The 12,139-nt window shown below is 48.0% G+C and overlaps 1 protein-coding gene across 1 annotated transcript in view; it reads left to right on the top strand.

The window, feature by feature from the left end:
• The first annotated feature begins 5,000 nt into the window (after positions 1-5,000).
• Positions 5,001-12,139, top strand: part of Vps4a (vacuolar protein sorting 4 homolog A) — a 15,458-nt gene continuing 8,319 nt past the window's right edge. The window contains exons 1-3 of the mRNA XM_005345410.2: positions 5,001-5,188; positions 11,020-11,131; positions 11,604-11,751. Coding sequence (XP_005345467.1) covers positions 5,168-5,188; positions 11,020-11,131; positions 11,604-11,751 — 281 coding nt within the window. The 5' untranslated portion in view covers positions 5,001-5,167. The remainder of the gene's footprint in view (positions 5,189-11,019; positions 11,132-11,603; positions 11,752-12,139) is intronic.

Here is a 12,139-nt window from a genome sequence, read left to right as displayed (position 1 = left end):
GGTTGTTATATTAACTCAGAAAAACATGAGTTCTTTTTCTTTTTTACTGCTAGACATTGGCATTGACCCCAGGCAGGGCCTTGGTCATGCTCAGCATGCAGTCAGTACTACCGTGTGATATACTCTTAGATTCCCAGCCCTTTGATTTCAGAATAACAAGTTTTGGTTTTCTTCTTGGTTTGTAGATATACTCTCTCATATGACCTAGGTCAGCCTCAAATTGCTGGTCCTCCTGTCTCCAACTTAGTGCCAGGAATCACAGCTGTGCACCAGCTTCAAGCTAAACTTGAACATCATTTCTTGCCATCTCTATTTTCCCATCCCACTTTGGGTGGCTGGATCGAAGCGTTTTCTAAGATTTATTTTTCTTTTATGTATGAGTGTTTGCCTACATGTGAATCATGCACGCCCGGTGGGTGTTGAGAACAAAAACCCAGGTCTTCTGCAGGTGCAGCCAGTGCTCTAACCACTGAGCAATCTCCAACCAGTTTGTGAGGTGTAATGCCAGCACTTGGAAGGTGTAAGGCAAGGAAGATCAAAGTCATTCTTAGCTACATAGAGAATTTGAGGCTAACCTGGAATACATGAAACCCAGCTCAACAATTTTGTATATGTGAATTTAATGTAATATCTAAATCTGCCTTTTTGCAAATTATTCTTTGCTGTCAAATATCGGTGGGTGTGTGTTGATTGTTTTGTTTGTTTTTTTTTTATTTGGTTGGTTGGTTTTTCAAGACAGAGTTCCTTTGTGTAATATCCCTAGTTGTCTTGAGATTTGACCTGTAGACCAGGCTGGCCTCAATTTTGCAGGGATCAGCCTACCTCTGCCTCCCAAGTACTGAGATTAAAGGTGTGCACCACTACACACAGCTGCTTTTTATTATTCTTTTAAATAGGCACCAAAGCTTATTTCTAAACATTGCTGACGTACTCATTTTCATACATACTATGTAAGCATTTTATTTTTTAAGGTTCTTATACACATCATAGCTGGACTGTTTCTCCATTAGTAAGCAACCAAATTGCATTAAAAATTAGCGAGATTCCAGGGCTGGAGAGATGGCTTAGCAGTTAAGAGCACTGGCTGCTCTTCTAGTGGTCCTGAGTTTAATTCCCACAACCCTCTATAACTATAGTCACATGGGATCCAGTGCCCTCTTCTGGTGTGTGGTGTACATGCAGACAACATTCATATACATACAATACAGAAAAAAATAAGTCCTAAATATTAGGAAGATTCCACTTATTCTAGAACACTGGCATTCAGTGGAAAGAGACCTAGAAAAAGTGAGAGAGGTTTGCTGAATTTTCCTCAATGACATTCCCTTTTAATCATCTTGCCTTCTATTAACCTTTCAGGTCAACATGTTTAATCCTTCGCAGACAGCACCTGAGCTCTCTGTGGTGGGGGTGGCATAAGGATGCAGTTACATGGACTTCTTACCCTTGTTTTCAAGTGTATTGGAGTCGTGTGTGAAAATGAGGCCACACCTTCAGTGTCTTGCTCTTTAAACCTGCCCTTTGACAATCAGGTGCTAATGATTGTTTTTTATAAAAACCAGCACATAGTATTGCTGCCTGTCAGGACGAGTCCTGCTAGCAGTGGGTATTTGCTCCATCTTGCTGATGGTTTCTGAATTAGTAGGACTGGAGAGAGAAAAGTTCAGGTTTGACAGTCTCCGAGATCCTCACTTATATCCTAGGCACTGGGTTCGGATCTTCAGTACAGGATGCCCGTGTCACGGTTACAGTCTGTTGCGAGTTCAGCTTGAAGATCTCAGTGCCCGAGCAATCACTTTTCTTTTTGGTGCCGGATCTGAAATCTTATGGAGCAGAGCCTATTTTTTTCTCCTATGCACACTCTGATATTTCCCACATGTATGTCTTATTTCCCGTGCTGCTCTTTTTTGCTAAGTGTAAAGACTTGAAAGCTAGCTTAGGTAAGGATGGTGATATAGCTCAGTTGGAAGAAGGCCTGGGTTTGATCCCTATGCCATAGAAAACCAGGTGTGGTAGCCACATTTGTGAACCCAGCCGTCATTTGGAAGGTGGAGGCAGGAAGAAGCTATCCTCAGTCACATAGTGAATATCGAGCCAGCTCGAATTGTGAAACTGTCTCAAAAAAGAATAAATTTCTACCAATTGGTTGTTTGGGGTTTCATTTGTTTTCTCTTTTTAGGCCAGAAGAGGGCACCAGACCTCTTTACAGATGGTTGTGAGCCACCATATGGTTGCTGGGAATTGAACTCAGGACCTTTGGAAGAGCAGGCAATGCTCTTAACCTCTGAGCCATCTCTCCAGCCCCTGTTTTCTCTTTTTAGAATCTTGTATTTAAATAAGACCTCTGTTCAAGTCTTATCTAAAATGTCTCAAGTTTTCTGGCTACCAAATCAAACCCATGACATAAAACAGAGCAGTATGTGTTCTTAATTTTTAAAAAAGCTTTATGTATACTCTTATTAATATAGATGCTTAGACAACACTTCCCTTGGGTTGCACATCAACATTTAGCATTGTATAATACAATGAAAACTTGTAACTTAAGGATATTATATATATATAAGTATATATGCCTTTGTAACCTTTATATTGTAAATAAAAAGTTGCTTTTAGATATCGCTTTGTTTTTTAGAATGTGCACATAGTTTCTGACTTACAGCAAAGTTTCAAAAACACCGAAGGAACAGCTTGGTGGCTGCAACTCCAGCACTCGGGAGCCTGAGGCTTGAGACTGGGAGACCTGCCTAATGTGTATTTCCAAAGCTTGTCTCCCCTCGGCCACCTTTCCACACTTACTCCATTGCCTTTACGTGTCTGTTTCTAGCAGGCATTCTGTTACTCTTAATTTGCTCATAAATGCCTGTCATGATGCAGGGCACTTTGGGTGGCCACTGTCTGGCCTTCCTTGCCAGTTAGTCAACACGAGATCAAGACCAAAACCTCCAAGCAAATGCAGGTGTTGCCATGCATCCCTGCAGGCCTCCCTTTGCTTCCGGGCCTCTTATACCCAGGACTGTGTGTTACCTTTGGTTGTCATGTCTCTTCAGTCTGGGACATTCTTTAGTCACTCCCTAATCAAATGCCTGAGTTAGTAAACACAGGTGTTTGGACCCATGGGAGGCTCAGCAGGTACCTCCGATCTGATGAGTTGGGTTCCCAACCTGTGCTCAGAGGCACACCCCACACATAGAAATGCATTTTACATAAATGTAAGAAAGAATATAATAGGTGCCTTTCACAGCTGTTAGCAGATCATTGAAACAATGGTCTCCAAGGAAGATTCCCTAGGGATCTCATGCTGGAAGAAGGACAAGGCTGGCACTAACCAGAGGGAGTTTGTCTCCCAGGGAGAGAGGTCACACAGTTCTGACAATTGGCCAGTGTTAGCAGTGGTGGGCTGAGCCTCCTGTGGACCTGGACTACTTAGCTATACATAACTCTGCCCTTTATTTAAACTAAGCCTAATGTCAGTACCCAGGGGGGCATCCACGCGGTGTCTGACACGGGCTCCCTCTAGCGGCATGCGCCTCAAATTAGACCAGACAGTGATTGGCCACTCCCACATGTTCTGTGCCTCCACGGCCCCAGCACATCTCGCGGGCAGGACAGATTTAGGTCGAAGGTTCTGTGTCTGGGCTGGTGTCCCAGTTCCACCAGTGGAAATTCCCTGGGTACAGAAGATCGCAGTTCAGGCTCTGTATCCTCCCTGACGAGGAGTTCTCGCTAGGGTCACCCTTGTAGACTCCTGGGGGGTTCTACGGCACTAGGCTTCCACATCGTCCCAAACGCCCTCCGATTCCAGTCATTTCTGCCCGCACGCTCTCCCTCCGTCCCTCCAAAAATATTTGTTAAAAAAAAAGACTTTTTTTTTTTTTTTTGGTTTTTCGAGACAGGGTTTCTCTGTGGCTTTGGAGCCTGTCCTGGAACTAGCTCTGTAGACCAGGCTGGTCTCGAACTCACAGAGATCCACCTGCCTCTGCCTCCCGAGTGCTGGGATTAAAGGCGTGCGCCACCATTGCCCGGCTTAGATTCATCTATTTAAAATGCACACAAAACAAACCAAACTCACATCTGTGAGATGGTGGTAGGAGGATCAGGAATTCCAGGCCGGAAGAAGAAGAAGAAAAAATAGCCTTGCCTTTTCTCTTCTTTTTAATAATTAAAAAAAAATTATTTTATTTTTTGCATCTGGCTATTTTGCCTGCATGCATGTCTGTGTGCCTGGTGCTCACAGCGGCCAGAAGGCAGCCTTGGATCCCCTGGAACGTTAGTTATAGACAGTTGTTAGCTACCGTATGGGTGACTCAGGTACTTGAGAGGCAGAGGCAGGTGGGTCTCTGAATTTGAGGCCAGTCTGGTTAAAGCAAAACAAAACAAAAATTAAACAAAAATAAAAACTATCACAAAACTGCCAGAGTCATTGTATCATTACAGTTACCAGGGATAGAGCCCAAGTGTAGCATTCATCGAGTGTATGCTGGTTTTTTTTCATCGCCCCCTAAAGCCAGACTAAATAAATATTAACTAAACAAATATTACTTATCATAACCTATTGAATAGCCAGAAAACAGAGCTCCAGGAAGTTAGATTTACTCTTCTGGTGATGCTAACTCAAGTGGGATCCTGATTCTACCTGATCCCTCCTCCCCGCCCCTCACTTCCCGTCCTCCAAGCCCCGCCCTGTTCGGTTCCGCCCCACTCGGATCCTACGAACCCTCTGCCCGCCCAAAGACTCCAGCATCGCCCCCGTCCGGCCCCGCCCCTCAGGTTCCCAGCCCCGCCTCTCACCTGGATCCACCAGGCCCCGCCCCCTTTTGCCTCTTCCTTCATCCGGGCTCCCACACACACACCTCACCCTCTCTCGGCTCCGCCTCTCACCCGGAGCCCACCACACCCCGCCCCCTACAGGCCCCGCCCCGCTTGGAGGAGAGATGCCTGCAGTTCCGGGCCATGGCCGCTGGGTGGCAGCCGCGCGGCTCGGGTTGGGCCGCTCTGGGCCGCGCTCCTCGCTCACCTTCGGACTAGGCTCCGGCTGCTAGTGGCAGTCCTGCCCGCGCCGAACGCCGCCTCTCCCGGCTCCCTGGCCGGACCCACCACCTCGGCTCCTCCGGGCCGGACCGAGGCCGCAAGCAGCGCCGCGGGGTGTGGGGCGGACCCAGGAGATGAAATGACAACGTCAACCCTCCAGGTACCTGGGCGCGGCGCGACCGCGGAGGCCGAAGGCGGCAGGGCCTGCGGGCCGCTGAACGGGCGGGCGGCGGCCTTCTCGGAGCCCGGCCTGGCGGTCCCGATGGGGCCGGTTCATTCCACCCGTGCTGCAGCCTCTTCCATGATCGGAGCCCAAGAGATGTCTGCGCCGAACCCCGGCCCAGGCCTAAGCGGCGTGGCCCCGAGCCCGCTACGCGCAGCCGGTGCTGAACTGCCGCCTTGCAGCGGCACTGCCACCCCGCGAGAGCGCCCGGGTCCGGTCGGTCGCTCCGGGAACGTCGCTCACTCGCTCCTGCAACGCGCCCTGACCTGAGCGCCCCCCTGACCGTCTGCCAGCGAGCCCCCGATTTCTTGGCCAGCCACCCTTCATTCATTCCCTAGATCGTGCGGGGTGATGCTGGGGTGGTGCCGCCCAAAGAAGGAAGGGCTCATCCTAGAGCTGTCAGAAAGCGTAAACAGGTTCAGGCCCCAAGCTTGGGGCCACTCACTAGTGTGCCTAGGTTTTTGGGTCTTGTAATGTTGGGTTTCCTCGTCAGGAAAATGGGCAGTGCCCTTATGGGGTGGTTGTCAGACGGCCCGAGATTGAATAATTTAGGAAGAGCGTTTGTAACATAGGTTCAGCCCATCATGTTCTTGATAAGCCTTTGCAAATAAAAGTCAGCGCTTGGGCGGAACCAAGTAAGACTTCATGAAGGAAGGGACTTTAGCCAGAGCATCAAAAAAGTGGGTGACTTTCACCTACCTGCTGGGGGGGGGGGAATGGAATGGCTGCTCCATATGGAAATACAGGAGTGGGAATCAATTGGAGTACAAGGTTTGGAATGAGATGGAATCCAGAGCCGGAACCCATCATCTACCTGCAGAATTCCTGTTGTTTACTAGGAATTAAGCCAACTTCAGCCCCAGCCCACCTGCCTGGCCACAGTTAGCACACCTGAGGACCAGGAATGTGGGGGTGTTTTTTCTCTTCTTCTTCTTCTTCTTCTTCTTCTTCTTCTTCTTCTTCTTCTTCTTCTTCTTCTTCTTCTTCTTCTTCTTCTTCTCTGGCTTTTTAAAAACAGTTTTATGTAGTTTTCGTGCTGTGCAGGTCACCCATTTGAAGTGTGTGTACCATTCAGTGCTTTTAGAGGTTTGTATCATCACCAAAGAAACTACGTCGTCAACCATAGTTCCCCAGCCTTTCTGTCCGTGTAGCACACCCTGTGGAGTTGCCTGTTCTAGACCCTTTATGTGTGTCTGTGTGTGTGTGGTGTGGATTGTGTACACCACTGCCGGCACACCCATTCCACTGCCTATGTAGGGAGGTCAGAGGTGACTTTCAGAAGTCAGTTCTCTCCTTCCAGATGTTGAACTTGGTGGGAAGCAGTTTTGTTTGTTTGTTTTCTTTCTAGGATTTCCTCTATTCTTTGGCATTTCATAAATGTAAGCAATGCCTCTTGGTCCTGTGCACTTCCAGGTCCCATCAGGACCCCCCAGCCCTTCCCCACTCCCCTCCATCAGGACCCCCCAGCCCTTCCCCACTCCCTTCCACCAGGACCCCCCCTCAGGCCCTGCCAGCACATCTCCTACCCCTTCTGTGACCTCTGCTCTCCTTTATTAATAACCCACTGAAGTGTCCAGTGCTCTTGGGCAGGTACCCATAGCTTCAGTGGCCATGTTGTGCCAAGGACAGTGCTTTACAGCGCTCCTCCACACCCTCCGGCTCTCTCTTCTTCCTCCTTCCATGTTCTTCCTTGAGCCTTGGGGACAAGTGTTGATATAGAGATGTCCCCTCAGACTGAGCCCTCTGTTAGGAGTCTCTACATTAACTGCTGACAACTGCGGAGAGAGAAGCTTCTCTGACCTAGGTTAAACCTATGGATACAAGCATAAATATTTAGAAGACAGTTCAATAACATGTCACCCTCAAAACAGCAGCCGTAGGTTCTTCCTGAGGAGCTGTGATTCCCGAGCTGGCCACTTCTGTCCAGGTTTTCAGTACCATGCCTGAATTCCCTCCTATGAAGCAGGCCTCAGATTTGAACCAAACATAGTTGAGTGCCCCATAACCTTTGTTCCACTGTAGCAAGCATGGCTGACTTCAGGGATACTGCTGGTGTCTTTCCTGCCCCAGGGACTGGCCCTGCACCTTCTAGGGCTGTGGAAGCTAGTCAGCAGGTCAGTTTCAGCTTGGTTTCTATTTTATTTTAGATAGGCTCTCAGGATGTAGTCTTGGCTGGAACTAGCTATGTAGCAGCCTGGCCTCCACTGCCTCTGTCTTCGCAGACCTGAACTTAAAGTCATGTACCACCACACTCAGCTCAAGCTCAATTTGTCTTTATCCTGAAATTAGTCAAGCACTTTTACCTGCTGAGCTGTCTTGCTGGCCCAGGATTTTGTTTGTTTGTTTTGTTTTTAAATTGGTTTTTCTGTTTCTCTGTGTAACCCTGGCTGACCTGAAACTCACTTTGTAGACCAGGCTGGCCTTGATTTCAGAGATCTGCATGCCTAGATCTCACAAGTGCTAGGATTAAAGGTGCATACCACCACCCGACTGAGATTTTCTTTAAATAGAATTGTACAGTTTGGTTCTCAGTGGCTGACTTGCCTGACTTAACTTAATGTCACAATCTTTTACATTATTTAAATGGCTTGGGGGGACTTTCATGACAAAATTTGAAATTCAGATTTTGGTGTCTATAAAGTTTTATTGAATGACATCCCAGCTCATCCTTTTTTTTCCCTCTATATATGTAATCCTTTATTGATTCTTTGGGAATTTCACATTATGCATCCCAATCTCGCTCATCTCCCAGTTCCTCTTTCCATACCCTCTCCTCACCCCTACAGCATCCCCCTCACAAGTCACTTAAAGACAAAACAACACAACAACAACAAAAACTTCACTCCTCCATCTTTCCAACCTCTTCAGCCTAGTGGTGCTGGGTGCTGTGGTGTGCCACTCAGCACGCCCTCCAATCAGCCCTCCACAAAAATGTTTATTGCAAAGAGTCATTGGTATGGTTCAAGACCTCTGGCACACATCATCACTGGACCCTCGCCAAAACTCTTGTTGAATATCCTGCCTTTGTACCGAGTCAGGGAGATCCTGTGGTTATTCTTCAGGACCAGTCTCTTCACATCCCAGCAGGCCATAGATGGGGTAGATGCTAGGGTGGGCCAACCCAATGTTCAGGTGAGGGGCAGAACCAGCTAGCTCTCCCATACCCATGGTGAGGGGTAGGGTCACGCTTCCACTCATTCTTTTATATGCTGTCTGTGGCTACTTTTGTGCTGCAGAGATTATATGGCCCACACAGCCTAACATACCTGCTGATTGGGCTTTCATAGAAAAAGTCTGTCAGCCCCTGCTTGGCTCCTCCTACACCTCAGCCCTTTCCATGCTGTTACTAAGAGGTGGCAGGGCTGGCAATTTCACCTCACCCTCCTGTTACGTGCGTGCGTGCGGAGCTGTTTCTTTCCTTTGAAATTAAGATCTGCTCTGACAGACAGCATTGGGGGGTGCCCTGATAGTGCTTAGCAGAGAGGAGACAGACCGGCTCTGCTCTGAGCACAGAGGAACCTCACATATTGTTCTGAGCCTCCAGCTTATGTATTTATTTAGGTTTTTTTGAGACAGAGTTTCTCTGTGTAACAGCTCTGGCTGTCCTGGAACTCACTTTGTAGACCAGGTTGGCCTCAAACTCACCTGCCTCTGCCTCCCTCGTGCTGGGATTCAAGGCGTGCATCACCACTGCCCAGCTATTTATTTTATTTTATTATTTTTATGCATGTGTTTTACCTGCATGTACCTTGTTGCATGCTTGATGCCCTCAGTGTCCAGAACTGGAGTTACAGACAGTTGAGCCACCACATGGGTGCTGGGACTGAAACCCAGGTCCTCTGCAAGAGGGCAAGTGCAGCCAGGCTTGATGGCATAGTGTTATCTTGGCTCCTCTCGTTTACACCCAGAGTTCTAAACCAGGCAGAGCCACATAGAGAAACCCTGTCCCAAAACAAATAAGAGCAACAAGTACCTTTAAATGCCGAGCCATCTTTCCAGATTATTTATTTTGTGTAGGATGTTCTGCCTGCATGTATGTCTGCACCACCTATGTGCCTGGTGCCTGAGGAGCCCAGACGAGGGCATCTGATCCTCAAGAATTGGAAACAGTTGTGAGCCGACGTGCAGGTGCTGGGACTCAAGCCAGAGTTCTCTCCAAGAGCAGCAAATGCTAGTAACTGCTGAGCTATCTTTGTTACTTCCTCCTCATTATTATTATTATTAGTTTTTCGAGACAGGGTTTCTCTGTGTAACAGCCCTAGCTGTCCTGGAACTAACTCTACTCCAGGCTGGCTCGAACTCACAGAGGTCCACCTGCCTCTGCCTCCTAAGTGCTGGGATTAAAGGTGTGCACTACCATCACCTGGCTCTTACCTTAATTAAAAAAAAATACTATGTTATTTTTGTTTTTCAAGACAGGGTTTCTCTTGTAGTTCTGTCCTAGAACTTGTTCTGTAGATTAGGCTGTTAAATTTTAATTTTATACATTTATTTGTCTGTGGGAAGATCAAAGGACAACTTAAGGAGTAGTAGATTCTTGTGTGTGAGATCTCCTCAGGAGTTAGGTGTCTCCTTCCTCCATGGCTTCTAGGAATTGAACTCAGGCCTCCGGGTTTTCGGAGCTAGTGATTTTACCCACCGAGCCATCTCACCAGCGCTGATCCTTCCCTCCATCCCCTATTTTAAAGAGGAAGGCCAAGTAAGTCATACTGAGTGGAAAGTCCAAAGCACTGAGGGTATTAACTGTAGAGAAAAGAAACCACCGAGACCAGGGACTGTCTCCATGGTTCCTAAGGAGCCGGCAGGGGATTTGAGGGAAGACTATCATGTTCACCTGCGAGGTATTCCGTGTTGGCCATGCAGTGTCTAGGCAACGCCGTCAAAGCATGACAGTCATTCACACTCTTATTTCCTGTCTCTTCATTCTAGTAAGTTCCTCTCGTGTAGCCCGTCTCCTCACCCCTGCCTGGCCGTCTTACAGAGCTGTCTGTGTGCCCTTCTTAAGGGATGGTTAAACAAATGTCCTGGCCCTGCCAAGAGCTGGTCAGTAGGTTATTGTTTGCTGTGGCTGAAGCAAGGTCTACAGTGGGATCTGCCTGCCAGGCGGCTAGTGCCACAGCAGATGGAGAAGCCCTGCCAGGCACTGCCGATTGAGGAAGCTGCAGTTTTTGAAACTGGCTGTGCAGGGCCTACAGTTAAGCTGGGAGCCTGTTTGTTCCTGGAGTTCCTGACGTGTAATGGAGTTGAGCCTCCCTCTTAGGCATCAGCTTTAGCAGTTCAGGAAAACACTCTTCTGATCCTAGAGTGATCTGGGCACTAGAGAGGGCTAGCGCTGTCTTCAGATCTTTCTATTACATTGAAACTGTCAGGTCCGTCGAGGACTTTCTTAGCTGGCTACATCTTTTTGGCCCCTGAGCCAAGTGTGGTTTCTGGCTTTGTAGAGCTACAGGGGGCAGTGAAATAGAACATGGACTTGTTCCATGGGCCTATCCTTGGAGCCCCAATCCCAGACATTGGTCAGTTTCCATTTGCCAAGGTCCAGAACAGAATGAGGAAGGGGTGGCTTCTGACCATTAAACTCCCTGGGAAGGACAGCTGTCTTTTCAAGCCATTCTAGTTGGTGTCAGGAAAGTAAGGCAACATAATGGCCTGCAACCAGTAAATCCACAGGCCTGGCACTAACTCTCTTATCTCATTGTGCTGCTTGTGACCCCACAGGCTCTCTGGATCCCTTGGGGAACACTGAGCTATATGCCTTGCCTTTCCAGAAAGCCATCGATCTGGTGACGAAAGCCACTGAAGAGGACAAAGCCAAGAACTACGAGGAGGCTCTCCGGCTCTACCAGCATGCTGTGGAGTATTTCCTCCACGCCATCAAATGTGAGTCACTCTCGGGTCCCCTGACTGCAGCGCCCTGGAAGAGGAGGGCAGCACTTGGGGCTTAGGGAAGCACTGGCTTTGTTTGTTTCTTTTCTCCTTCTTTCTTTTTTTTCTTTCTATCACACCTGGCTTGCTTGCATTTCTTTCTTTCTTTCTTTTTTTTTTTTTTTTTTGTTTTTCGAGACAGGGTTTCTCTGTGGCTTTGGAGCCTGTCCTGGAACTAGCTCTTGTAGACCAGGCTGGTCTCGAACTCACAGAGATCCGCCTGCCTCTGCCTCCCGAGTGCTGGGATTAAAGGCGTGCGCCACCATCGCCCGGTTTGCTTGCTTTTCTTTATTTGTTTGAATAACTAGAGACCAAACTTAGGTCCTCAGAGATAAGAACAAGTGTTAAGAAAAGAAGGAGGAGGAAAAGGAAAGAAAAGAAAGGAAGGAAGAAAGCAAGCAAGCAAGCTGGGTTTCTTACTTTGCAGATGAAGCACACAGCGACAAGGCCAAGGAGAGCATTCGAGCGAAGTGCGTGCAGTACCTAGACCGAGCAGAGAAGCTGAAAGATTATTTACGAAACAAAGAGAAACATGGCAAGAAGCCAGTCAAGGAGAATCAGAGTGAGGGCAAGGGGTGAGTATGTGGAGATACAGCTGTGGGGCCAGAGTCCCTGAGTTCCTACTTCACGTGTTGTCATTCTTGATGCTAGTGCACCCTGCTGACAGGGTATCCATCTGCTTACAACAAAGCACAGTCCAGTGTCTGGTTTCCAAGTATGAAAGACAGGTTGGAAAGGGACAGGAGACAGGTCAGCAGGAGGGTTTGCGAATAGGAAAGAAGTGACAGCTGTTGGCATGGGAGCACGTTCCCCTTTAATGTTTTTCTTTAGTTTTGTTTTGAGACAAAGTCTCACTATGTAATTTTAAACTTCATGCCTTCTCCGCCCTTGAATTCTCTGGGCCGTGACTACATGTTGTCTGTTTTTGAGTCAATCTGAAAAGTCTGACTGTTTGCCTTGGTG

The sequence above is a fragment of the Microtus ochrogaster genome, chromosome 4 (assembly GCF_000317375.1).
Source record: "Microtus ochrogaster isolate Prairie Vole_2 chromosome 4, MicOch1.0, whole genome shotgun sequence".
Lineage (NCBI taxonomy): Eukaryota > Metazoa > Chordata > Mammalia > Rodentia > Cricetidae > Microtus > Microtus ochrogaster.
This window is presented reverse-complemented; position numbering and strand designations above follow the sequence as displayed.